The 27,941-nt window shown below is 41.9% G+C and overlaps 1 protein-coding gene across 1 annotated transcript in view; it reads right to left on the minus strand.

The window, feature by feature from the left end:
- Positions 1 to 596: 596 nt before the first annotated feature.
- Positions 597 to 27,941, minus strand: part of RHBDL2 (rhomboid like 2) — a 34,201-nt gene continuing 6,856 nt past the window's right edge. The window contains exons 3-9 of the mRNA XM_082246806.1: positions 16,139 to 16,378; positions 15,590 to 15,738; positions 14,780 to 14,892; positions 12,730 to 12,830; positions 9,167 to 9,227; positions 3,910 to 3,971; positions 597 to 1,107 (exon numbers count right to left, since the gene is read on the minus strand). Coding sequence (XP_082102932.1) covers positions 928 to 1,107; positions 3,910 to 3,971; positions 9,167 to 9,227; positions 12,730 to 12,830; positions 14,780 to 14,892; positions 15,590 to 15,738; positions 16,139 to 16,357 — 885 coding nt within the window. The 5' untranslated portion in view covers positions 16,358 to 16,378 and the 3' untranslated portion in view covers positions 597 to 927. The remainder of the gene's footprint in view (positions 1,108 to 3,909; positions 3,972 to 9,166; positions 9,228 to 12,729; positions 12,831 to 14,779; positions 14,893 to 15,589; positions 15,739 to 16,138; positions 16,379 to 27,941) is intronic.

Here is a 27,941-nt window from a genome sequence, read left to right on the forward strand (position 1 = left end):
CAAATATATTCAAATTCAAAGTATATGTATATTAGCATTGAAGATTTTCAATCTTTACATATGTCATGTCCATTTCAGTACTTTTCCCATGTTGTTAATATATACTTTTTCGAATCCGCATTGTAAAGAAATAAAAGCTCCTCAAGGTAAATCTTAAAGGTCCATTAGAAATGTATTGATATCCGAGTATGTCTATAAAAGTTTTCAAAAAGATAATCACTGAGGAGAGGACTATGCTGGAAAGGAAAAAAAAATCCACAGGAATACCGCTACAAGGCCCTGGCGGGGTAATCAGCCAAAAAGCGCTACTGGCCTCCTGTCATAAGAGGTCCAGTACTGCTGGTGAGCAGGCATTTGCATTATATCTATGGTGGTGGTGTCTTCGGTGGTCAGCTACACTTGGTGGCGAAGGTGATGCGTGTTACTTTGGACAGTGAACCACTCACGATCTAGCACCTTCAAGTTCAAATTTTACCAACTTAGAACTCCTACATGGGACTTTCATAGTTTATTTCTGTTCACTATATTTATTTTCCTTGCAATATCAAATATGTGTATTTATCATTTTTAGCGCAACAACTTTTTCATCCATGTCTATAAAAGTATCTAGGATCAATATGTACCGTAGTGCTTTCAAAATCATATAGTTTACTTGTCCAGTTTGCAAATGCTATGTAAACAGTTATCCACAGAAAGTAAATCCTTGTAAAGGCGGGATAAATATTTTAGAATTTTACTGTTGTAATATTGTCCAGTCTGCAAGGTTTAACCAAGACAAATTAAGTACGATTAAAGCTTCTCACTGGCGGTTGCATGCATGTTCCCGGTTTATCAGGATCGTCAACTCTGCTTCTAAGCATCCGGTCAACAAACATGGTATGTTGATTTTGCAGATAACTTAGAATACTTGTTCAACAGCTATCCAGTTTAAGGCACAGGAGACAAGAATATATTGAACAGTACTGCAAAAGCCACAAAAGCGAAGTAGGCAGCAATGCAGATCCAGAACCTGGGGTCTGTTATCAGGCCTTTATCAAAGGAGCTAAATACTGTATAACCAATGGACATTCCAGCCAGACCTCCAGCAAAGTGAGCCACAAATGACACCTAGGATTGGAAGACAGGTAGATATGAAATAGGTGGTAAGGCACAAGAAAACAAAATCTAATAGGTATATAGATAATATTATAGAAAAGTAAAAACATATATAAACAAACACATAGGTGTCAAATTGCTGTTGTAATTGCCCTATAGTTCATCAGCCAAATCAGTCACCCAAAGTTTGGATGGCCTGTAATCATTAGCTGGGATGTTGAAGTACTCTAAAACAGCCTTTCTCAACCTTTTCAACACAGAGGAACCCTTGAAATAACTTTCCGGTCTCAGGGAACCCCTGTAAAAAAATGACTATATCTGCAACTCATGATACATTAGTGTGATGGTCAGTGGGAAGATTGAATGTTCCTTACACTTGTGGTCATTGGGAAAAAATCCCCCCCCCCCCCTTACAGATAGCTAAAAAGATCAATGGTATCAGTGGGAACTTTTCAAGGAACCCCTTTTAAACTCTGGAGGAACCCTAGTTGAGAAACCTTGCTCTAGAATAATGTTGAAATAAAGTCAAAACAAAAGGTTTTTCTATTTAACAGTCAAAATGTAAAGACGTACATATATTTAAACAATTGATTGTATAGCATACTGTGGGGGTTATTTACTAACAATGGAGAGTGCAAAATCTGCTGCATGGCTGCATAGAAACCAATTAGCTTCCATGTTTTTTTTTTTTTTGTCAAAGCTTAATTGGACAAGCTGAAGGTAGAAGCTGATTGGCTAACATACACAGCTGCACCAGATTATGTGCACCAGTTTTAGTAAACCCCCCCCCCCCCGTCTTACATGAAAAAATGTCACAGGAAAAAAGTGCAAAGGAAGTCATACAATTCTTTGAAGGCTAAAGCTGGCCATAGATGGATCGAAATTCAGCTAGTTCAGGAGGGACAGACAGAATTTTTATCAGGTACTCTTGAACGAGAATGTTAGAAAATGTTCCATTAATTAGTAAAGGCAGCGAAAAGGCTGCATCACCGATCAGTGTATTCTGACAGCGGAGGAGTCCAAAAACAATAGCACAGTGAGTAGGGTTCCTCTATCCAGTTAAGTCTAGTACAGTGTTTCTCAACTCCGGTCCTCAGGGCACACTAACAGGCCAGGTTTGCAAGAAAACTGAAATACATCATAGGTGATATCATTTGCTGCTCAGTGATTGCAGTATTCTAGTCTGCATCTCCCAATGGTAATACTTAAAATCTGGCCTGTTAGTGTGCCCTGAGGACCGGAGTTGAGAAACACTGGTCTAGTAGACACGTGCCGAACGTCAGACGAGTATGCTGGAAAACCAGCAGCAGACAGGCTCCTGATCAGCGCTCTTAGCCAATGGCTGAGAGCGATGACCTGAGTGTTCTATCGGGGAAGTCGTCTCCCTGTCATAACACAATAAAACAGCAGAGGAGATCACTGAACCAACATCAGATCATTAGTACAGTGGCTCTGACCGGAGCTGTCAGTTTTTTATTTTTTTTTTGTTCAACGCACTGGGTTGAATAAAAAAAAAAAAAAAACTAGTGGTGTGTACTAGGCTGTAGACTATGTGGATAGGGGAATGCGTTGTTTTTTTTTTTTTTCTGATAAGCCGGCTGATGAAAAAAAAAAAAAAAAAAAAGATGCATCTATGATTCTTAAAAAAAATACAAAAAGCTTTACTATAGCCTCCATCAACAAAAAGTGATCTATGAATGGAGGAGTGGACCTTTTATTCCCATCCTCAAATCATAGATTACTTTTCATTGATGGAAGCTATAGTGCAGCTTCTATGAATGTAGGAAGGGGGCAGAAATGACAGGTCCCTCAGCTCTAATAACCTCTGCAACACCAGAAGATCACAGCTGTGGAGGTATGGGGGGTGGAGGAGGGGGCAGAGGTCTTTGATTTCAACTAAAAACAGCAATCAGCACAGGGGACACATTCCGCCTTAAATGTAAGCACAGTCCTTTGTGCTGGTATTCTTTTTTATATTATTTTTTTTTTTTTATTTGACTAAACTTAGGCTTTAAAATGCTTTTGGAAGGTTTAAAATAGTTGAAAATTGAAAATCTGCTTTGGCTTTTAATAATTTTATTTATATCTTGTAGGTGTCCCAGATAAGCTCTCATAATAATCCCCGATACCAATGACCTCAGGAGGAAAAGGTCTATGTTTGCCATTGCCCTATGAAAGGTAAATGTTTACTGCCTAATATCAGCATCCCTTAAATGTAATCTACTTTATACTTTACACATGTGTGTGAGATGTCAGGTGTCAAACTGGCGGCCAGTTTGACATCCCTGTCATAAGAGGACTGATGATCTACAATTATCCATGGAAAAGAGTGGACAGTGTGTGTTTTTAGCTAGTTGGGGTGATGTCTACTGAAATATTGCATACTACACTTGGGAAGAAAATCAGTAGGGGAGGTTAGAAATTCCCCTTCCTTGACCCCATGATAAGCAGTGCTTTATTTCCCTCCTCTCAATAGCAACAAACGTGATGATCAGGCAAGCATTTTTATTTATGCATTCTGAACCAGAGTGGTCAAATCATGCATGCACATCTAACTTTCCTTAAGTGTCATATGTCTCATCCTTATCTTTCATCCAGCATTGTGCCCAAAATCTTTTACATATGGATACCATTCTGAAAGGCTTGATCTTGGTGATCAAGTTTAAGTGTAGTACAGCTTAACAGCATTTACAAGGCTTTTCCAAGAGCAACACATTTAATTTAGAATATCAAAACATATGATTGGCTACCAAGGGCAAAACCTTTTCTTTCCTTTTGCTTGTCACTTTATAAATTACAAGAAGACAAACTTACCCTTGGCCCAGCAACATTAGAAATGTATCTTCTAAATAAAGCAAATCCTACATCTGTTCCAACTGTAAAATAAAGAAATATTGAAACTTTTCTTTGTGTATGCTACAGATTAACAAAATTAAAAAAACAAAAAAAAAAACAAAAAAGAACACAAACATTTAGTCCACAAAGTAGGAAGTTGAAATTCCAAACTATCTAATGTATAAGAGTCTTATTACACTTATTGGTGCAGGAGGGAGCATGGAGGGAGGGCTGCTGTAGAGATTTAGTTAATTTGCACGTATTCTTTAACACTTTCATTCCTCGATTCATTCACTTTTGAGACAAATAATAAAATATAGAATGAATAAAAAATATATACACCAAGCCTTGAGTCTGTGGTGTCTCTGTTGACTAGACACACTCCGTCTGGGGGCTGATCAATGTACTCCAGATCGCCTCTACTAAATCGTGGGGAGCCACCGCAGCCAAATAGCAATAACAGAATCAAGGAAGATGGGAGCTATAGAACAGCTCCCTAGAACGGCTGCATTGAGGGATGCTCACACCAACTGTGTAAATTTTGAAAAAAATCTTTATTGAAGAGCAAAGAGACACAATGTCTAAAAACCCCCAATAGGGGGAACAGTGTACAAAATATATAAAGGATTCAATTGTGAAAGATAAACGACAAACACAACAATCAACATGAAACAATGACTCACACACACGAGGCCGGCCACACATTCACACCGGAAGATCTGACCAACAGAATGACACACAGGCTGCATACGTTCCTATTCGGAATCTATGGATGCTGCTCTGTCATGGGTCTGTTGGTCGGCATGCCACAGTTGCAAAAATTGCACCACAAAGATATGACTGAATCACTTCAACTAAAGGTGTCATCACAGTGCAATACACATATTACATGTAGTATATGCCTTTTAGGTCAGCATACTGCTTATAAACCAAATCACTAAATGAATTGCAGTTCTGGAAACAGCATCGATCGGGTCTCCGATGACGTAACCCGGAGGCAGCGTCCATGACGTCAATTCTGGGTTACTGTGCTGCAAAAGGCGGCAGATTTGAAAAACGGCTGTATGCAAAAATGCCGTTTTCGGCGTTTTGCATACAGGGAAGTGTAGTGGAGGGGTCTAGGGTCTTTTAGACCCTCGATCCCTCCATAAAGAGTACCTGTCCCCCCCCCCTTCTGGACTGATCGATTTCTGCTTTTCCTATCCGAGACCACTGCTATGACAGGGCCCTGCTCTCCTTACCCTTCCTTCAAGCATCCGGGACCCTTCTCTAACCAACTTACTACCCCTTTATTCTCCTCTCACCCTCCCTTTTATTCCCTCTCCCTCCCCCCCAGTAACCTCTTCCCATCCCCTATTGTCCTAAAGGTTAATAAATTTGTTTCTTTTATGCCTTTTTGAAACGTAATGTAGCTTGGATGTACTTTTCTTCGTGTATCTCAGGAAGTTACCATGTACTGAATATTGCTTATTGTTATAGCCTCTGTTCCGTACAATAGTATTACACTCTGTATTGCTATCCGAACTACAATAAAAAAGTTGTTTAAAAAAAAAAAAAAAAAAGAGTACCTGTCACTACATATTGGTGTCACAAGGGATGTTTACATTGCTTGTGACAGCAATAAAAGTGATCAGATTTTTATTTTTTTTTTTTTTAAAAACCTGTAATAAAGTTAAAAAAAAAGAAAAAATAAATAGGAAAAAAAAAAAAATGTAGTCGCCCCCGTCACCGTTAGCTCGCGCACAAAAAAAAACCGCACAAAAAAACGTATACGTAAGTCGAGCCACGAATGAAATCGCTGTTTAAACCACACATGTGAGGTATCGCCGCGATCGCCAGAGTGTGGGCAATAATTTAAAAAAAATAGCTACACTCTAACTCTAAACTGGTAACCGTTAAATAAATTTAAAGCGTCGCAGATTGAGATCTCTATTGACCGTAGTTTGTCGCCATCCCACGGGGGGGCGCAATTTTAAATCGTAACATGTTGGGTATCTATTTACTCGGCGTGACATCATCTTTCACAATATAAAAAAAAAAATGGGCTAACTTTACTGTTTAGTATTTTTTAAATGCAGTGAAATGTGATTTTTCAAATTTTTTCCAAAAAAATGGCGTTTTAAAGACCGCTGCACAAATACCGCGTGACAAAAAATTTTGCAATGACCGACATTTTATTCTCCAGAGTCTTTGCTAAAATAATATATATAATGTTTGGGGGTTCTAAGTAGTTTTCTAGGAAAAAATACTGGTTTTAACTTGTAAACAAAAAGTGTCCGAAATAGGGCTGGGGCTTAAGTGGTTAAAGTGCAGAAAGGGGTTAACAATGAAAGAGTCAACCCACACCTGAACGCGACTTGTGAGTAAAAGTTTACCTTACCAGATATTAAGACCACCTATAATGGATGGTCCAAATGGCCTCATGTTATGATCATTGCTGTAAGAAAGTCACTGCATCTCCAGAACAGCTTCCATGAGAATACTCAAATCAACATCCACCAGATAGGGTCAGAAAGAGAAAGGAACATCTGCCGTGGGACACTGTGTTAAGGACACTGTTTTGGGGACACTAGCTTGGTAATCAGTGTGCAAAAAGCAGTAAAACAGCTCAAAACTCACTGATCCCTGGCTAGTAACACACACCTGCTCTCCTTCTCCTTACTGACAGGCTCTGTGTGAGGAGAAGCAGAGCCTATCACCATTACAACAGTTGTGTTGACATTACATGATGGCTGTGATTGGACACAGCCGTCATGTGATCAGGAGGGCCAATCACAGAGCCCTCCTGCCAAGCGGTGTTGCGCTGTGTCCGGGGGACACAGGCACACCGGGATCGCACAGCTGCATTGGCACGCAGCTATGCGATCATCCTCCTTCTGAAGGACGTTCAGGTAGATTAAAAAAGCACTTAGAGCCATGGTACAAAATACTACATATACTTTGTCCCATGAGGGACAGAATTGTAAAAAAAGATTATAATGATAGATTTTTTTTTATTTCTAGCAGATAAAAAATATAAAAATCACAACCTCTATACTGCATAGAGTTTGGGCACCCCAGGTAAAAATTTGTATTAATGTGCATAAAGAAGCCAGGGAAAGATGGAAAAATCTCCAAAAGGCATCAAATTACAGATTAGACATTCTTATAATATGCCAACAAAAGTTAGATTTTATTTCCATCATTGACACTTTCAAAATTACAGAAAACAAAAAAATGGCATCTGCAAAAGTTTGGGCACCCTGCAGAATTTATAGCATTCACTGCCCCCTTTGCAAGGCTGAGACCTGCCAGTGTCATGGATTGTTCTCAATCATTGTCTGGGAAGACCAGGTGATGTCAATCTCAAAGGTTTTAAATGCCCAGACTCATCTGACCTTGCCCCAACAATCAGCACCATGGGATCTTCTAAGCAGTTGTCTAGAAAACTGAAACTGAAAATAGTTGACGCTCACAAAGCTGGAGAAGGCTATAAGAAGATAGCAAAGCGTTTTCAGATGTCAATATCCTCTGTTCGAAATGTAATTAAGAAATGGCAGTTATCAGGAACAGTGGAAGTTAAAGCAAGATCTGGAAGACCAAGAAAAATATCAGACAGAACAGCTTGCAGGATTGTGAGAAAAACAATTAAAAACCCACGTTTGACTGCACGATCCCTCCAGAAAGATCTGGCAGACACTGGAGTTGTGGTACACTATTCCACTATAAAGAGATACTTGTACAAATATGGTCTTCATGGAAGAGTCATCAGAAGAAAACCTCTTCTACTTCCTCACCACAAAAATCAGCGTTTGGACTTTGCAAATGAACATATAGACAAGCCTGATGCATTTTGGAAACAAGTTCTGTGGACCGATGAGGTTAAAATTGAACTTTTTGGCCGGAATGAGCAAAGGTACGTTTGGAGAGGAAGGGGCACAGAATTTAATGAAAAGAACCTCTGTCCAACTGTTAAGCATGGGGGTGAATCAATCATGCTTTGGGGTTGTATTCCAGCCAGTGGCACAGGGAACATCTCACGAGTAGAAAGAAAAATGGATTCAACAAAATTTCAGCAAATTTTGATCGAAAGCTGGTTTATGGGCAGGCGGATATAAAACAGGCCGAGTTCGTCCAGGTCCGGGAAAAAAGATGGAAAAGGCTGCATTTTTTTTGTTTTTATGGACCTAAATGTGATGCATCAGATGTAATCTGAAGTAAATGGACATAAGTCTATTTACATCCAGACACCCATAGAGTCATCATGGGTCCACCCCTATCCACTGTCAAAATGCAGACACAAATTGAACGGGTACAGATGTAAAAATCTGTCATGTTCAGCTCCAATTCAGCAGGGGATGCTCATGAATCCCCTGCAAAATGGAGCAGGCAAAGCCCATGTGAAAGGGCCCCCAAGACCACATGATTTTCTACTTGTATATGACAGAAAACTTACCCTGGCAGTAATTTAGGTATGTATGATCTCTTACTGAGCCCTGCCAGCCAACCATAAGCCTGCCTAGCAAGCCCCTACATCTATAGGAATCGCAGATTCCTTATTTAATGTTAAAATGTTAATACATATAATTTTATTTATTTAATGAGGATAATAACAGAAAAGAAAAGTGCAAACATACGGTACCTGAAATGTTTACAAAAACACTTGCTCATTAAAAGTCCAAGTAAGAAGATTTTTTTTTTAAAGCTATTCTATCTATCTATCTATCTATCTATCTATCTATCTATCTATCTATCTATCTATCTATCTATCTATCTATCTATCTATCTATCTATCTATCTATCTATCTATCTATCTATCTATCTATCTATCTATCTATCTATCTATCTATCTATCTATCTATCTATCTATCTATCTATCTATCTATCTATCTATCTATCTATCTATCTATCTATCTATCTATCTATCTATCTATCTATCTATCTATCTATCTATCTATCTATCTATCTATCTATCTATCTACACATACACATACACATACACATACACACACAGTATGTATGGATCTGCATCCAATGGCAATTTCCATAATCAGGTTTCATTATTTTATCGTTTAATATTTTTAAGTAGCCATCAACCTGTGAATTTTAATGTACATGAGACAACACTAATAATAGTAAATAGTAATATCATATGCCACATGCTTAGACAACATATGATTATTGGGCAAAAAGGACGCAAATTAAAATGCTGAAGATAGAAAAGATTTAAAAAATGTTATAAGATTGTAATTCTTACCTATTACTACAATAATGAGAATTCTAAAAATTCCAAACAACGGTACCATGTCTTTGAAATTCTGCAGAGAGAGGTAAAGTGGATTATAGCAAATGTACACACTGCTCACAACCCTAATAATGCATGCATTAAAAGTTAATTTTTAAATTAAACTCATAAACTGGTATTTATGCAACCTTCTCCCCTACGAAGAGAAAAAAAACTTCCCTTAAAACAAAAGGCTTGCTCACACTAGTGGTTGGGGGGGGGGGGGGGTCAGTATAATACCATAGTTGAGCTGCACTTCTACTGTCCCAAACTGCTACTCCTTTTAGTTGCAGAGACATCGGCTGGGGGAGTACAAATGCAGTGCCCTCAATGCTTTGCTGTGTAGCCATGGCAATAATTTTACCGCCTACTCTTCAAGTGTGCCACAACCGCAGGCATTGCACTCATGTGGTTTAAGGGGTTAAAGCGGGCAGTGAGGAGGCAATGTAACGTCTCCTTATTGCCTTTCAAATGCTCTCTGAGAGTAATCTGAATGCGCATCGCTCTTTAGAAAGCAAAGCTAGTGTGAACGAGCCCTTAATCCTCCAGTTACATTCACCCTAACACACTGACCTCTATCTAAAATTCTAGTAGTCTGGCTGTCTCTGGCCTCAATATTTCCTGAGACGCTGACCTGAAATAAGCCAGCAGATTAGAAAGTAAAACTGCCATTACAACCTCTGATCTGCATACTTGTCAGTCACGCAGAGTGTATTAGAGCCATTGGATCAGCAAAACAGCCAGGTAACTAGCATTTTCAGAAATGTCAGGTTAGTAATAGCACTCTCCATAACTTTCTCACTATTAGGTTTGCTTAGTGCTTAAACTCAAACTGCATCTTAAAACTGAACTAAAGGTATAAATAAACAGCACAATTTTCTGCAATCATTAATACATCATTAAATGTATTTTTAAATTCAAGCAGTGTAAGTATCTGAATTTGCCTTGGTATTAGTCTATCTACTGTGTAGCCTGAACAGAAAAGCTCAGAAAGGGGGAAGGGGAAGCAGCAAAAGGAGTTAACCAGGTGTTCTGCAGTGCAAGAAACATGCTGATAGGATGATAGTAGGAGAGTGGAGAAATTAGCTCATTAGTCATTAGTGTGCTGCTTCTCTTTTCATTGTCCAGTCACAGGTAGGGAGTAGGGAGCAGACTTTTAAGTGCAGTAGGGTGGAACTTTGTAAATCTCAGGACTAGATGAACAGAAATATGAATCTTTTGGCAGATTAAACAGCTTGCATATACAGTAAGTATTTCAGTGTATTTAGCTCTTTGCTTGGAATTCAGCTTTAACGCTTAACTTAAAAAGGATAACTTCATTTTTAGGAGCACAATACATCCATATTTAGAGTGTAACATGATTTTAAAGCAGGCCTTCAGTCATTTTTTCATCTTTCCATCTATTAAATCTTCATTTATACATATTGAGGATAGAGACAGGGGAAACCCAGATACACAAATCACATGAGATGTAGGAATAGCTGCAGAATGCCTCCCAGCCCTTTCCCAAACCAGAGCTGTGATCATGCCAGATCGTTCTCACACCAGATTTATTCAATGAAGCAAGGACAAACAGCAAAGTACAATCAACCTATAGATGCAAATTTAGAATTTAACAAATATTGCTAAACTAAAATCTGATTGATTACTACACAGGCTTGTTGCTGTTTGAACTGTCATATTGCATATGTTTACATTTCTTAAACCAGTTCAGCTCTCACACCTATACACTTCCACTGCACTGAAGCAATTTGTACCTTTTTGCTATGGACCTCTTTATTCAGCACTAACTATTTCATATCTTAAGACAGCAAGGTGATGCCTATATGTTTTTAGGACAAACAAGGCTTTCTTTTGGTGATACTGTCTTGAAAAAAATGTTTTTTTTTTTAAATGCTATCAATAGAAAAAATATAAAAGAAAGCTGAAAAAAACAAAAAATAAAACCAAAAAAACCCATTATTTTCTGATTTGATTAGTGTTAGTAATAATGTTATAGCAGATGAAAAGTAAAAATAGTTTTGCCCTGTTTAAAATGACAGTAAAATTATGATTCTGGTACAAAGCACTGCAAATACTTTTTTTTTATTTTACTCTAAACAAGCACTAAACAAATGTATGCATAAAAACAAAAAAAGTCCTGGTATCTGGGTGGAACTCAACATTAAAATCAGGATCCCTCCAGAGTCTGGATTGGCTGAGTGAAATCAGCCGACAGCACTTTAGCCCGCTTTTGGCTGAATATGGGTCACAGGAGTGCAGAACTAAGTGAACTCCTGTGACCCACAGGAAAAGTAGGGCCAAAAGAGGTTTTGCTCTACATCTCCTTTAACACAGCAACTTTCAACTCTCTTTTTTATTTTACTCTAAATAAGCACTAAACAAATGTATGCATAAAAACAAAAAAAAGTTGAAATGTTAATGGTTATAAAATAAAAATCATCAGGAAAATAATATTTTATGGAAGAAGTGGAAGACGTTAATTAGGACAGATTAGGGTAAACTAAGAGTTATTGGAGTTAAAAAGGGACAAATGTTATTTAGGAAAAATACTTTTATTTCCTATTAGGATTGCTTTAACTGATATCACATGCATAAGCTTTACCCCTTTGATCTACAGATGAATAAAACTAAGAAGATACAAAATTTGTGTTACTATGTAGACACAGGCTATGTAGACAAGACATAGACTATGTAAACAAGAACTAAACCCTCCTATCCTTTTCAGCCATCTTAGCCTCTGTTTGATCTTCAACTGCTATGGTGATGTACATGTGATCAGTCATGACACCAACCAGTTAAAGGTTTGACACTTTGGTTAAGAAACGAAAGTGACAGTTAGCATTCACAGCATACCTTAAAGCGGAGCTCCAACCCCCACACCAAAAAATTTAAAGTCAGCAGCTAAAATAAATACCGTAGCTGCTGACTTTTAATATTAGGACACTTACCTGTCAAGCGATGTCAGCACCAAAGCCAATTTTCAATTGGCTCTCAGGTGATGCCGCCATCTCTTGTAAAGGAAGCCGGCAATGAAACCTTCAAAGCCGGTTCCCTACTGCACATGCGTGAAACACGCTGCACTTTGTTTAAGGCCTGGCGATGGGGGAAGGAGGAGGGGGGCCGAACTTCCAAGTGACTTCGCTGCTAGGAAGTCACCTGGAAGTTGGAGCGGGTACCTGTCAAATGTGGCAATGTGGGGGGGGGGGGGGAGGAAGCAATCAGGTAGAGCTTCCCCTTTTGGGTGGAGCTCTGCTTTAATTGTAACTGTTTTTTTGAAACTTAAATTGATGGTTTTAGTTCCGCTTTAGTACTATTATCAGCTCTACCATTGCTAGCATTAATGGTAGCTACACTATTGGCTATTATGATCTACTTTGGTAGATAACTAATCATACTGTATATCTCATTTTTTTAAAAAAACGAGACACCATTCACTTTGCTGCACATTTTAACTCTAAATAGCAACACCCTTAATGAAATTAGGTGAACTTCATACTAAAGTACCATTAAATGAAACATGTCAAGACACTCACAACTATGACATTCATGAAATAGCCACCAATTAAGGCATAGACTCCTCCAGAGGCACCAACCAGAGCTAGGTATGGATCAAAGATAGAGCTGGCTAATGATCCTGAAAATGACAAGAAAACAACGTATTTATATCAATGTACTCTGGACAAAATGGGTTGGGTGGAACAGTAGATTTAATTTGTTTACATTTTTCTTGCACTGTTCAGTGTATAAAGGTCATCGATTATGATAATAAATCACCTGCATACCTGCTTTGCAGAGCCATATTATGGAAGCATTGTAGATGTATCAACTGTGGCTTTAATAAGCATGTTTCTTACACACACTGTTTTCCTGTGTTTTTGGAAAATATTGTGAGGGATTTCCATTAAACACAGTAGATACATACAGGGGAATTCATAAAGAGGGTTTACAAAACTCTTTAGAATCTGGATGTGCCTGTGCATGACAAATGCTGGTGTGGGTGACAGATTTATGAATCAGTTGTGCCGGGCATGCGGCGGTTTGCGGTTGCTCACTGGGGTTGGAGTGTCCCTAAAGACACTCTGTCCTCCATGTAGCTGAGCACCATCCTGCCACTGCAGCAGTCACAGAGATGCAACAGTAGCTGAAGAGTTTTGAAGCTGGGTGGGCGGAGCCTGATGGGGATTTATAGTTCTCCATCAGACCCGCTCCCTCTGTAATTGACAGCAGGCAGTGAAGGGATCCATAGCGAATAAACAGCCTGCAATTGGCTATAGAATCTACCTACCACCTGCTGTCAATCACAAGGAGAGAGCAGACCTGATGGAGAGCTAGTGACTCTGAATTACCATCAGGCTCCACCCACTGTCCGTGTCACTGGTTGCTAAGGGACTGAGGGCTGTGAATCTGACATCATCCTTAACAACCAGTGAAAAGTGGGGAGGGGAGTTGGCTAATTACCTCCAGTTTCATTATCTACAAACTCATAAGCGTAATATGGAGCTTACCAGCGTCACCACGTCACACCCGGAAGTTGGAGGTCTGCCATCTTTTTTGGTGGAAACCGAGGAGCGTTGCCTATTTCATGGTTTTATACGTTTTTCCGCATATTGTGCCTTTGTATATGGTGAGTGCAGGCCTTTGATTTTAATAAATAAAAGGTTTTAACATACTACACTATGGGCGCATTCTTCTTGGTAGTTTCCCCATGCATGAGGTTGGCTGCTAACCTGGACATTTAAGACAGACCCTTTTCCTGTGTATTATCCCATGTGGAATACTGTTATCTAAGGATTGGTGGTGTGTGGTGATCCAAATTGTGGATATCCCCAGTCTTTTATCCCATGAGAGCAGGGTTTAGTGGTCCCATAACCACTTACTGCTGATTACATCTTCACCTGTCGGTAAGAGTCAGTGTGTGGTGGATGTTCTGCGTCACTTCTCTGCCGTGTCAAGCACTTGGGTGAAGAGTACATAATTCAACATTTATTTGCACAACCACCATACTCTGGAACTCTTGATGGACTTTACTTTTTCATTATTATTCATGTACTAACACTGCTCGTGTGTGTATCATCTTTTCAAAAATTTCCAGTGTTTGAGCTAGCAGCTGGTGTCTCATAGGGGGCGCAGGTTATATTGTGTGTGTAATGTGCTAGGATGCATCGCATCCTACACATTATGAAATGCTTACCTTAGAATGAAGCCCTCCAGTGGTGCGCTGTCACCATTGACAGGGCCTTCATCTTCACCCGGTCTTCCTTTCAGGTTCACGTGCTCCGGCCATTTGAGTGGCTGAGCCACTATGACGTCACTCCCGTGCGTGCATGTGGGAGTCACGGCCCCGGCACAGAGCTCTGAAAGGATGGCATGGGTATGCCGTTATTTCAGAGCGCATGTGCCAGTGACGTCACCGGCTGCATGCAGTGGGAATATCTCCTAAACAGTGAAAGTTTAGGAGATATTCACTGTACCTGCAGGTAAGCCTTATTATTGGCTTACCTGTAGGTACAAGTTAAAAAAAAAGACTACTTCCACTTTAGGTAGCTTAAATATTAACAAAGTTCTACTTTCAGTGGTACTGACCTCCAAGGACTCCTGCAAGGTACACCAATGCAATACGATGACCTTTATGAACTAGCTCCAATGGGATGCCAAGAAGAAGCTGAAGAAACAGGTTACCAATGATGTGCTGTACGCTGTGGATAAAAAAACAGTAATGTCATAACAATGAAACTAAAGAAGCCTGAAAATATTGATTTTAGGAAAAGAAAGACAACAAATGAAACACTTCTGTGTTGTTTACATTGTCATTGTGGAAAACTTTCTGCCCAATAACAGTTGGTCATTTCAGAAAGGATTATGCCATTTGGTCTGCTGAGTGCATGGACAAGAAACCCTGTCAGATAAAATCATGGATGTCTATGTACGTGTTAAAATAGCGTAGATGTCAATGGTTGACATTAACCATATACCAAACATCCATTTAACTACTAACAGCTTCACTGTATTATTTTGTATTAAGCCAGCCATAGATGGTTCAAATTTCGTCCAGTTAGGCAGAGACCAGCCAAGATTCAAACTATCTATGGACAGGCTGAATGTACCCAAGTCGATCCATCGATCAGTTTGGGTACAACTAGCATATCGTATTTTCAACATTCAAATATTGCCAACCGTTATAGCAGCTAGAAATAATCACTGTTCTCTTGGCAAGAATGGCTCCCTGCCCCCTCCCAGCAGAACCCAATTGCTCTGCGGGAGGCATTCAGTCTGTGTTGATGGGGGATTCAAATGGTTGCAGGAAAGAAAATCGCACCATCTATGGCCTGCCTTAGGGATCCATATTGTTAATAACAATAGGAGGAAAAGAGGTACTTACTCTTCCATACTCACCCAGCATGAACCAACATATAAGATATAAATCTCCAGGCTTCCTCCCTTTTATCTGGTACGTAGGTAAAGGGGCTTCTAGTAATTCCAGTATCCAGCGTGATCCATTGTTTCTGTGGCTTCCAGACTGCATAATATATGAATACTGCCAGCTGGGTAAAGGTAATAGAAAAAAAAAGGAAAGCCACATGTTACAAGGATGCTTTACAACAAAATACTAAAAGTAAATCCTACACAAATCCACGGTCATCAGTTATTCTGTCCTAACGTACAAAACATACTTAAAAATGAAATACAAATGTCAGAAATGGTAATTGTAATGAATAGAAGAATAGAAGTTATGCCTTAAGAGCAATGCTATTTTAATATTTCTTCATTTATTCCTTATTGTATGAAGCCAATGCGTAGTCTAACTTTACTTTCAAAGGATGGCATTTGGAAATAGTCGCCCATTATCAGACACCATCCTCCAAGATAACAGCTTTAGCTCTAGTGTCTTCAGTTCTGATTAACTTCTGCAAAGTTTACAGTTTGTGTAAGTTTACAACATACCTCAGCAATACTGATAGAGATGATAAAAATTGGAGGAGGTAAACAGTTTGTCCTTTCTAGATACTTGTCCCTGAGGCCTGACGGCAGCATCCAGTTGGAAACAGTTGTGTGGAATTTATCCCAGCAAGTTTTAGGTTTAGGTTTAGGTGGAGTATGTTCAGCTGGTTCCTCATTCTCCTCTTCCCAGCCTCCCATCCTCTCAAGCTCTGCACTAGTCATGTTAATGGTGATGGTGCTAGTCTAGACAAATCAGAGAAAACAATCTTCAAAATATATATATATATTTTTTTTATGCCTGATCCAAACATCACTTATTTGTACAATCATCTTTAGAATGTATTCTTTCACATATGTAGCCTGGTATTAAACTGGCAGGAGAGGGGCAGCTGTATTCTCACTGTGCTGTTGCTGCCTGTGCGTGTTTCCGCAAAAAACTTGTATGCAGATATACAGTGGATATAAAAAGTCTACACACCACTGATAAAATGTCAGGTTTCTGTGATGTAAAAAAGTGAGACAAAGATAAATACATTTCAGAACTTTTTCCACTTTTAATTATGACCTAAAAACTGTACAACTCAATTGAAAAATAAACTGAAATCTTTTAGGGGGGGGGGGGGGTGTAAAAATTAAAATTGAAAATGTGGTTGCATAAGTGTGTACACCCTCTCATAACTGGGGGTTTAGCTGTATTCAGAATTAAGCAATCACATTCAAACTCATGATAAATAGGAGTCAGTACATACCTGACATCATTTAAAGTGCCTCTGATTAACCCCAAATAAAGTTCAGCTGTTCTAGTAGGCCTTTTCCAACCACATCCTACAGCAAATGCCATGGTCTGCAGAAAGCTTCCAAAGCATCAAAGGCATCTCATTGTTTAAAGGTATCAGTCAGGAGAAGGGTTCAAAAGAATTTCCAAAGCATTAGATATACCATGGAAAACAATGAAGACAGTCATCATCAAGTGGAGAAAATATGGCACAACAGTGAGTGACATTACCAAGAACTGGACGCCCCTCCAAAATTTATGAAAACCAGTCAGGGAGGCTGCCAAGAGGCCTACAGCAACATTAAAGGAGCTGCAGGAATATCTGGCAAGTACTGGATGTGTTGGACATGTGACAACAATCTCCTGTGTTCTTCATATGTCTGGGCTATGGGGTAGAGTGGCAAGAAAGAAGCCTTTTCTTATGAAGAGTAAAAACACATCTGAAGTCTCCCAAAAGCATGTGGGAAAATGCGTTATGGTCTGATGAAACCAAGGTTGAACTTTGTGGCTATAATTCCAAAAGATATGTTTGGCACAAAAACAACACTGCACATCACTAAAAGATCACCATACCCAGAGTGAAGCATGGTGGTGGTAGCATCATGCTTTGTTTTTCTTCAGCTGGAACAGGGGCCTTAGTAAACATATCTTTGTCTCATTTATTTTCATCAGAGAAACCTGACATTTTAACATGGGTGTGTAGACGTTTTATATCCATTGTAGCTAGTTTTATTTCTACCTCCATCCACGAGAGGGCCCAGGGAACATGAATTACAAGAGAGACTCTGAGGAAAATCATGGAAGTTTGTGGGAAGTATAGTTTACAGGAAAGACTGACAGACAGAAAGAGAGAAGCCCTTTGTATCTGACTCTGGGATACAAAGCCTCTGTTTATACAGGACTGGTGAGTGGCTGCAGGCCAACCATACACTGCAACCTAACACAGGGACAGACTTGCTGGCTAGAAACACTTTATTTTTGCCCACACCAACTCCTAAAAGGGACACTACCCAGTGTGCTCCAATGCAAGATTTTGGGGCCCAACAAGCTGGCAAGAAGAAGGTTTAGGACATGTGGACTACTAACTGCTGACTGTTGCTGTGGTAACCACCTATAGGTCCACTCCACCCCCCTTAGCTAGACCGCCCTGTATAGGTCAAGGAAAGAGGTGAATTTTTATGTGTTCATTGTTTGCAGCTTCCAAATTGTCTCAGTTCATTACTAAGATATTACCATTCGCTAAGGTTTGATCGTTTACTGCAGTGATATAATCTTTGGTAGTTGATCCATTTCACTATAATCTTTCCTTCCTGATATATTCCAGTATAATCTCTTCTTATTTACACCAATCACAATATATTTGACCAGTAATTAAACAGGTCTGTGTAATTTTCTGGTGGATACTGTGGGAGAGATTTACTAAAACTGGAGCACTCAGTATCTGGTGTAGCTGTGCATGGTAGCCAATCAGTATGTAACTTCAACTTGTTCAATTAGGCTTTGGCAATAAAACCTGGAAGCTGATTGGCTTCTATGCAGAGCTGCACCAGATTTTGAACTATATCCTCAGCCTAACCAGGTGTGTCAGAAACTTCAGAACTGTTAGCACAGCAATGGGCACAAGAACAGAGGACCCAACGCATCCTCAACTTCTTTGGGGTTAAGTGTTACACATATGGCACAAAATTACATTATAGCATACAGCAAGATGGCAGGCCCTAGCAGTCATCACTACTACTCATTAGTGTACGGACCCCCTTTTTTTAGCCTTAGATATAATATGAAAGAGTTAGAACCCTCTATTAGCTGTTGTTATCTTCTGTGACCCCACTTCCCCTTTGTGCTGGTGACAACATTTTCACTAGGACTGGAAGTAAGGAGGAATCTCCAAGGGGACACAAACAGGAATGACAACATTCCCTTAAAGTGGAACTTTAGTCAGAAAATTAAGTCCTGGTAGATCACTTCAGGCTGGCCCCTTTTGCAGGTATAGCTATGTAAAACAATAAAAATAGGTCTATACTGTTTAAAATACGGTAATGTATTGTCTGACCCTGCTCTGGACATGTTCAGTTACTCTCTATTCTCTGCACTGTGCCTAAAATCAGAGCCACTATGGGCTAATTAGCTGACAGCCTACAGATTTACTGCTGCTAAAGGAGGAAGAAAGCAACAGGGATGACACAAAGGGGTTGATTTACTAAAACCAGACAGTGTAAAATCTGGCGCAGCTGTGCATGGTAGTCAGTCAGCTTCTAACTTTGGCTTGTTCAGTTAGGCTTTGACAAAAGAAAAAAAAAACTTAAATCTGATTTCTATAGAGAGCTGTGCCGGATTTTGCACTCTCCAATTATAGTAAATCAATCCCAGACAGTGAGGAGGGACACAGATTAGTAAGGGAGAAAAAAAAAAAGCAGGAGAGGTGACAGGACAAACTCTGCTGCCAGGGAGACACAAAAGAAGTAAACCTATTAAGATGTCGTCTTATTTTATCTCTTGGATATTCTCTTCTTTCTCCCTCATCAGCAGCCCTTCAGCCTTCCTTGCTATATTAAGCTGGCCATACATGAATAGAAAATTGTTCGAAAAAACTTTTGTTTTTTGATAAAGGTCTGTCGAACGACTGTGTTAACGCCATTATTGTATCAAATTGTTTTCCACATATTCTCGAACGTTTAAGATATAAATAGTCAAATTTTTTCTCGATCAATGCACATGCGCTATACTTTTTTTTTTTTAACTATTTATGATCAATCTCCCTATTAGTGTTTAGTAAAACATTTGATTACGCAACAAAATTCCCACATGACAAATCTTTCTTTTGGCATAAAACCTTGTGTTTTGAGAATCTAAATGCCCCCACTAATGGGCAATCGGGCTTATTGAATGCCTTGTCGAACTTTTTTTAATAAAAAAAACGGAAAATTTATATCAATACTTACCGTAATTTTCCTTTCCTGATAGAACTCCATGGCAGCACACGTATGGGTAGGCTCCGCCTCCTCTCCTACCCTATAGGACCCCACTCCCATAAATTTTTGCTCCAAGCCAGGAGCCGTGTTCCATATATAGACTACTCCAGCAGATGGGAGGGAACTCCTGCTGCCATGGAGTTCTATCAGGAAAGGAAAATTACGGTAAGTATTGATATAAATTTTCCGTTTTCCTGACAGACTCCATGGCAGCACACGTATGGGAAATAACTAGCCATACACACCCGGGTGGGCAACTGCTGGTCAAACAGAAATAGGTTTGATTTGCACCGTCAACAGACAAAATTTTTAAACCAAAATCAACTGAGGATAAAGAAGCAGGTTCAACACAATAGTGTGACATGAAAGTGTTAATTGAGGACCATGAGGCCGCTCTGCAAATGACATCTGGTGCAACATGAAGGGAAGCCGCCCAAGACGTAGAAATCCCTCTGGTGGAATGAGCCGTCACCACTTCCGGAGGAGCCAGTCCCTTGGCTCTATATGCCCACTGGATGGTCTGAACTATCCAGCTAGAAATTGCTATGGAAGAAGCCCTCTTGCCTCTGTTCTTTCCATAAAAGAAAACAAATAGATAGTCTGACTTGCGAAAGGAAGCTGTGAACTTCAAGTATGTTTGAAGGACTTCGCCCACATCCAACGGATGGGTACTCTGGTCATCTTGAGACTTGAATGTAGGTAAAACAATCTCTTGGTTGACATGAAAAACTGAATTTACCTTCGGATTGGACCCTAGCATAGGGACCAGGACGACTCGATCAGGAAAAAATGTCAGAAAAGGTTCTTTGCAACCCAGGTCACTAATTTCAGAGACACGTTTAGCCGATGTGATGGCTACTAAAAAGGCCGTCTTCATAGACAGATTCTTAAGGAAGAAGGAATCTCCATGTTCCAAAACTGTTGCTGAGAGAAACTCAAGGACTAGTGGAAGGTCCCATTTGGGGAACCTGGGTTTCCTGGGAGGTCTCATTCTTGACGCACCTCTGAAAAACTGCCGGACCAGAGGATGTTTTGCCCATGAGGTCCCCGTGAAGGCAGAGATTGCTGAGATCTGTACTCTGAGAGAGCCAACAGCCAGAGATAGGTCTAAGCCTGTCTGGAGGAACCCCAGAATGTGATGGATCTTAGGATTAGTGATGGAATCGGACTCATTAGACATGTAATCCTCAAACTTAGACCAGATCCTCTCGTAGACTTTGTTGGTGCCCGGTCTCCTGGCACTCATCATTGTGGACATTGCCGCACTTGGACAGCCAAGAGCTTTTAGTCTTTCCCTCTCAAGGACCATGCCATGAGATGTAACTGCGCTGGGCATGGATGCAGCACTGGACCCTGAGATAGAAGGTCCGGCCTGAATGGCAGGGGAACAGGATCCCGAAAGCTCAGTTGGAGCAGCAGAGGAAACCAGGGCCTCCTTGGCCAAAACGGAAGAATTGCTATGACTTCTACCCTCTCTCTCCTGAGTCTCTGCAGGAACTTGAATATCACTGGGACCGGAGGAAAAGCATATGCTTTGTGGAACTTCCAGTGGTCCGTCAGAGCATCTACCCCGTAGGCTTGGGGGTAACGCCATCTCGAGTAGAATTTCGTCAGTTTGGCATTGTTTGGAGAGGCAAACAGGTCTACCTCCGGAAGAATCCCCAGAGAGATGACCCACTTGAAGGTTTCTGGATGAAGAGACCATTCGTTGTTGTCTAGATTGGTTCTTGACAGAAAATCTGCCTGAACGTTCTGGACTCCTGGAAGATAAGCAGCTGATAGATTGGAAAGATTCCGTTGGGCCCATGCCATGATCGGTTTCACTTCTTCCAGAAGGGAGGAACTGCGGGTGCCCCCTTGCCTCTTGATATATGCGACCGCCGTCGTATTGTCTAGCCGTAGGAGGACCGAGGACCCTTTCACCAAGTGACGGAAAGCCATGATGGCACGAAAAGCTGCCCGAAGCTCCAGGACATTTGAGACCAACCCGAGGGTGGGAAAGTCCCACCTGCCCTGGGCCACCTCTGACAGGCAGTGCGCACCCCAGCCCGTCTGGCTGGCATCCGATGTCACAACGATCCAAGGAACGGGAACGATCGAATGACAATTCAGGAGATTTTCCCGTTGTAGCCACCAAGACAGACTCGCCCTCATAGAGGATGTTATCCGTACAGGAGTGTCTGGATTCCCGGAGCTCCATTGGCGGAGGAAACCGATTTGAAAGGGCCTCATCCTCCACTGTGCCCACTTGACCATGGGGGCCGTGGAGACCATGGTCCCTATTATTTTCAGACACTGTGATGCCCGAAGATAAGGGGTTGACATTGCCGGTTGTATTCTGCTGCGGATCACCGGAATCTTCTCCACTGGAAGAGAGATGGTGCCTCTGGAGGTGTTGAAGAGTGCCCCCAGGAAGATCAAGGATTTTGTCGGATCCAGATGGCTTTTCTCCAGATTCAAGAGCCACCCGAATTCTTGAAGGGTGGAGATTACCTGAGATCTGATCAGAGCTACAATAGCCAGTAAGATCTTTGAAAAGACTCGAGGTGAGGTGGTAAGCCCGAAAGGGAGACAGGTAAACTGGAGATGCACTTGACCCACGGCAAAGCGAAGAAATTTTTGTAGTTCTGCTGCCACTGGGACATGGAAAAAGGCATCTTTTAGATCTATGGAGATCATCCAATCTTCTGGTTGCACCACTTGGCGGATAGTGAAGAGTGTCTCCATCCTGAACCTCTCTTTCATTATGAAAGAGTTCAGATGAGTCAGGTCTATGACCGGCCTCCAAGAACCGTTTTTCTTTAGCACCATGAATAGAGGTGAATAAAGGCCTTGAAACCTTTCTTCGGCCGGAACTGGGATGACAGCACCTTGAGAGATCAGGGAATCTACGTATGACAGAAGAATTGACTTCTTTTCTTCCACGCGAGGTAGAGCCGTAGGGATGAACCGCAGAATTGGAGTTTCTTCGAAAGACCAAACGTGACCATGAGACACGGTCTTGACGGTCCACTGGTCCGTAATCGAGGCTGCCCAAACGTGCGCAAACTGACATAGATGAGCGCCTACTCGCAACGCTTGAGCAGGCCTGATATCAAAAAGACTTTGTGGTCTCCCGACCACTAGAAGGTGTTCCCTTGTTGAACTTCTGACCTGTAGGTTGAGATCTTTTCCAATTCTTTCTGAACTCACGTCCAGGCCTGTAAGAGCGAGCTTCTCTGGATCGATCCGAACTTGGTTTGTGCTGAAATCTTCTGCGGTCAAGCAAACGGCGATCCTGAGGGAGGAAACCTGATTTACCACCAGTGGCACGGGTAATGGCACTGTCCAGTTTGTTGCCAAAAAGGGACGCACCCTCAAACGGAATCCTGCACCAGGCCTGTTTGGAAGCAGGATCGGCCAGCCAGGGACGTAACCATAAAGCACGTTTGGCCGTGACAGAAGAGAGCATGACCCGCGCCACCAGGCGAATGATATCAATGGAAGCCTCTCCCAAAAAGGCCGTTGCCAACCTTAGTTCATACACAGCCGAGCTTCTGGCTGCTTCCTCTGAGACACCTTGCAGTGTGGTCTCCACGTTATCTACCCAAGCCTCCATAGCTTTGGATGTGACTGCTAGGGCTAGGGCTGGCTTGCAGGTCATACCAGCTAACAGATAGATCTTTTTGAGATCCGTATCAATTCGTCTATCCAGACCATCTTTAAATGAGACGGAATCTTCCAAAGGTAGGGTAACGTGTTTGACTAGCCTCATCAAGGCTGCGTCTATTGTAGGTGCAGAATCAAGATGCTTCACTTTGTCGGTCTTAAAAGGATATAACCTGGAAAATTTAGACGATAAGGAATTCTTCCTTTCAACTCCATGCCATTCGTCTGTAATGATTTCCCCCAGCTCACTCAGAAAAGGGAAATGATTCCGTTCTTTCTTGAGGTGTTTAAAGTATTTTTTCTGTTTTGCCGGGGAATCTGCTGGCTCTTCCCATTTTAACCCCTCTTTTACCGCTCTCACTAGCGGAGAAATCATGGCAAAATCAAAGCCTGAACTTTGGTCTTCTAGGTCATCCTCACTTTCAGAGGAATCCGAGAAGCGACTCGGCTGGGAAGTGCCTGGCTCTACGTCTTCCCTCTGAGGGAGAACTGGAGTATCAGCTGTATGACCAGACAGCCGGCTGGGATCCCAATGCCTTAAGGATTCTTGCACGATCCGCCTGACCAGGGTTTCCACTGGTGGATCTGGGACTTGTTTTTCCTTGATTGCCCGAGAATAGCAGGCATCACACAAGGATCTATTCTCAGGGACTACAGCCCTACAACCCCAGCAAGATTTGTGTGCGGGGCAGTCAGCATGGCGGGAAGACCGGCTTGGACAATCATCATGGCGTCTAGACCTAGACCTGGATCTATGGTGCCTGGATTTGGATGATGCATGGTGATGGCCTGAAGGTGATCTATCCTTTGATCCCGATGAAGGACGTTGGTCAGACCTAAAAGGGCTGAAAACAAAGGAAAGAAAAGCTCAGGCTACAGTAAGCCAGCTGGCAGACAAGCGAGAGTTAAAAGCTAAAGCTCACCTGTTGCGCAGGGACTGGCCACCGGGGGGCGGTGAGGCATCCATTGCAAATCACAGCGAGATAACCTGCAATAGGAAGGATGTAAGAACTCAATCTTACCTTCCCATAGCCGCCTTTCCCCTCCCCCATTCAAGCAGGACTGACCCAGCACAGGACTTACCAAACACAGGCAGAGACACAGCGTGGGGAGGCCGCCGCAAAAGCCCACAGACATCCCAAGAATGACAGCTCCATCAGCTGTTTAAATTTCCCGGGAGCCGTAAAGCCACGCCCCCCCCGACGCCACCGCGTCATGGAGGACTGGAAGTAATGTGCGCTCATGCGCAGACCACTTAGGAACCAAGCCTCACAATGAACACCCAACTGGGAATCAGGAGGCGGATGGAGGAGCCGAGAGCGACGGCCTGGAACGCAGGAGCGCTCCAGCCGCCATACTAACCAGGAAGCAAAACGATATAAAATATAAAGTAAGCAATACATTACCACCAATACCGACAGAAGGACCTGGAACGCTCCTCAACCGGAGACTAGCGTGTGTGTCAGGGCATAAGGGCCTCCCGCTAGTAGCAAGGACGTTTGGCCAAGCGATGCAGCCCACCTCTCATTCAGGATTTATGGCATCTTCCGGCATCATTTCAAATTGCCCGGGTCCACCCAGTAGTACTGAGATTGCTGGACTAAGGTAGAAAAGGCACCATCAAGGAAAGCCACACGCCACCAGGTATGTAAGAAAACGCATCCTATAAGGTAAGACTTCTCTTGCGGAAGGAGGACAAAAAAGGAACACGGCTCCTGGCTTGGAGGAAAAATTTATGGGAGTGGGGTCCTATAGGGTAGGAGAGGAGGCGGAGCCTACCCATACGTGTGCTGCCATGGAGTCTGTCAGGAAATATAATTTTTTTTAATAGGATTGCCCTGTTCTGCCTTTTGACATGAAAACATGCTTGACAACAATAAAACATTTATTTAACAGTTAAGGAGGGGGGATATAAATGTAAAGTAATTAACCGTGAGAATACCTCACCCACAATTTATATGAAAAGCAATTTTACAATTTAGGATTTTGAAATAAAGTAAAAAGAAAGATGTTTTTTTTTTTTTTTTTTTTACTGCAATACCAAATAAGACATCTAAGGGACATTCATGAAAGAGTGCTACATACTGAACCTTTAAATTATCCTGAATGGTTAAAAAGTTTGGCTTTTTCACTCTATTTATATTTTAGTGGTTTGGAAACATCTGCCAGCATAACCAAAGGATAAGTATAGCTGGTGGATGCTGATGTAACCCATGCATTCCCACAACCTTCCTGTAATAGCTATCGAATAGATACAAAGCTAAAGCCCTTTTACAAACATGTACTATGTTATTCAGTAAAGCTGGCCATACATGGATCAAAATTCAACCGGTTCAGAAGGGACAGGCCAAAATGTAACCATCTATGGCAGATGCTGTTTGAGAGCAGTCAATCTAATGATCGACTGGTCAGGGGCAGACTGGCAACTTTCAACCCAGGGAGCAAATACAAACCAGAGGCCCATGGTGCAGCACCTCAGCCCCCCTCCCACTCTCCCTCTTTCCATCCTCCTCCTGACCCAGATGCCAGGCTGAAGCCCTGCTTCAGGTACTCTCTACTCATTGGCTGAATCAGGGTTCCTGACCTGTCCAGCACAGGGCGGTTTGGGATAGCTGGGAAAGCTTGGTTGGGGCTGGCCGGGGAGGAGAGTCTCCAGTGGGGCATGGGACCGGCCTCTGCTCAGACAGTTTACACCATCCATGCTGGGGAGGGAGGCCTGCACTCTGTCCTTGTCTTCAACCCGCACTCAATAGGTCAGTGGCAGGGACTTTTTGCTTCTCTTCACCAGGAATCCTTTAGACATGTCTGTGGCAGAAGCTATGCAGTCTTTTTACAGGGCATCAGAGTGGCCCAGGGGGCAATTGCCCCCTGCCCCCTGTCCCAGTCCTCCCCTGCGACTGGTCACGAGCGAGCTTGGTGGAAAACTTTAGTTCGATTAGTGCCGCAGCCAATAAGTGTATTCAGGTTCAGCTGATTCATCTGCTATCAGAATACAGTGACACAAAATGGATGATTCTTGCAGCAGGGAGACTCCCTTTCATCAGAATACACAAATCAGCACTGTAACCTATTGCCTGCAATCCTGATCGAGTGGAAATATTCAAAAAAGGGCGGTTGATCAGAAGTCGATAAATCGGTAGATGGACTTCTGTCCAACCACAGTGACCACACATGGATCGAAATTCAGCCAGTTAAGCAGGGAGCTTCTAGCCATGTTTTGCCAGGTTTAGATGCTCTAGCAAATTAAATAGACTTGACTAACAAATTCAAGCTGAGCTCCAACTCTCCAGCTCACACTTTCTAAGCAGTTACAGCAACATTTTTTTCCTTTTGGGATATATTTACATAGGTGAATAAAAGCTGATCATTGTAAAAACCTCTGTCAGTTTTAAATGGTTTGTCTCAACCCTCTGACTGCTACTTTGGACAGTTTGATCTGGTAAACTAAGATGAAAATTAGCAGACCTACTGGCTGGATCACCAGGTGAAAATAAAGGAAAGAATTCTAAAAAAAATGAAATCTAATGTAGCCACCAAATCTAAGAATTGGTAAGCTGCAATATAATACATCTTTGTTTTTGGGTTTAAAAAAGAAGCTTGAGATTTAAAAAAGAGCAAACATTTATACTCACCTAGGTAGATGCAGCATCTGTCCCCCGATGGCTCTGCAGTGGTAACTGAGCGATCAGTTCTCCCCTCTGCTCTGAGCAGAGAGACAGTAAATGTCAGTCAGTGGCTCTCTGCTCTCTCCTCCAGCGTTTACTGAAGTGCTGGGCTGTGGAGGGGGTGGGAGGGGCTAGCTCAGGCTCTCGGCAGATCACTGAGAGGCTGAGCCAGGATCTGGTCCAGGCTAGATGGTTGAGATCTTTCCCGAGCCTGGACCAGCTTGGTGACATGTCCCAGGACTGCAGAACAAACTACACTCCTGTGATCCATAGGAGAAGTATGGCCAAAAAAGCTTTGCCCATACTTCTCCTTTAACCCCCTTCCCACCCAGGCTATAGCCAAAAGACATCTACAGAGCAGGCTTACATGAATGTCCTCCCGTGATCGTGCTGCCCATGCACCCCAATTCGGCACACGGGCGGCGAGCTCTATAATTGCTGAATTGTTCAGACACAACTGATCACAGACCAATCACAGGGACCCTTTACCGCATAATAAGATGTGTCCAATAGCAGTTGATCAAGATGTAAACACAAGGTGGTTATCCGCTTTCCTTTCCACATGCTGAAAGCATGAGGAGAGGACAAGAAAGCCAATAACTGGCTTGTGTTAAAAGGAACATCTACACCGATAATCAGGGCACTGATTATCCATGTCCTGATTATCAGTGCAATCCCAACAGTGCCCACCAGTGCTGCTAATCAGTGCTTGTCAGTGCTGCCAATCAGTGCCGACTATCAGTGCC

Source organism: Pelophylax lessonae (genome assembly GCF_965119305.1).
Source record: "Pelophylax lessonae genome assembly, chromosome: 2".
Classification (NCBI taxonomy): domain Eukaryota; kingdom Metazoa; phylum Chordata; class Amphibia; order Anura; family Ranidae; genus Pelophylax; species Pelophylax lessonae.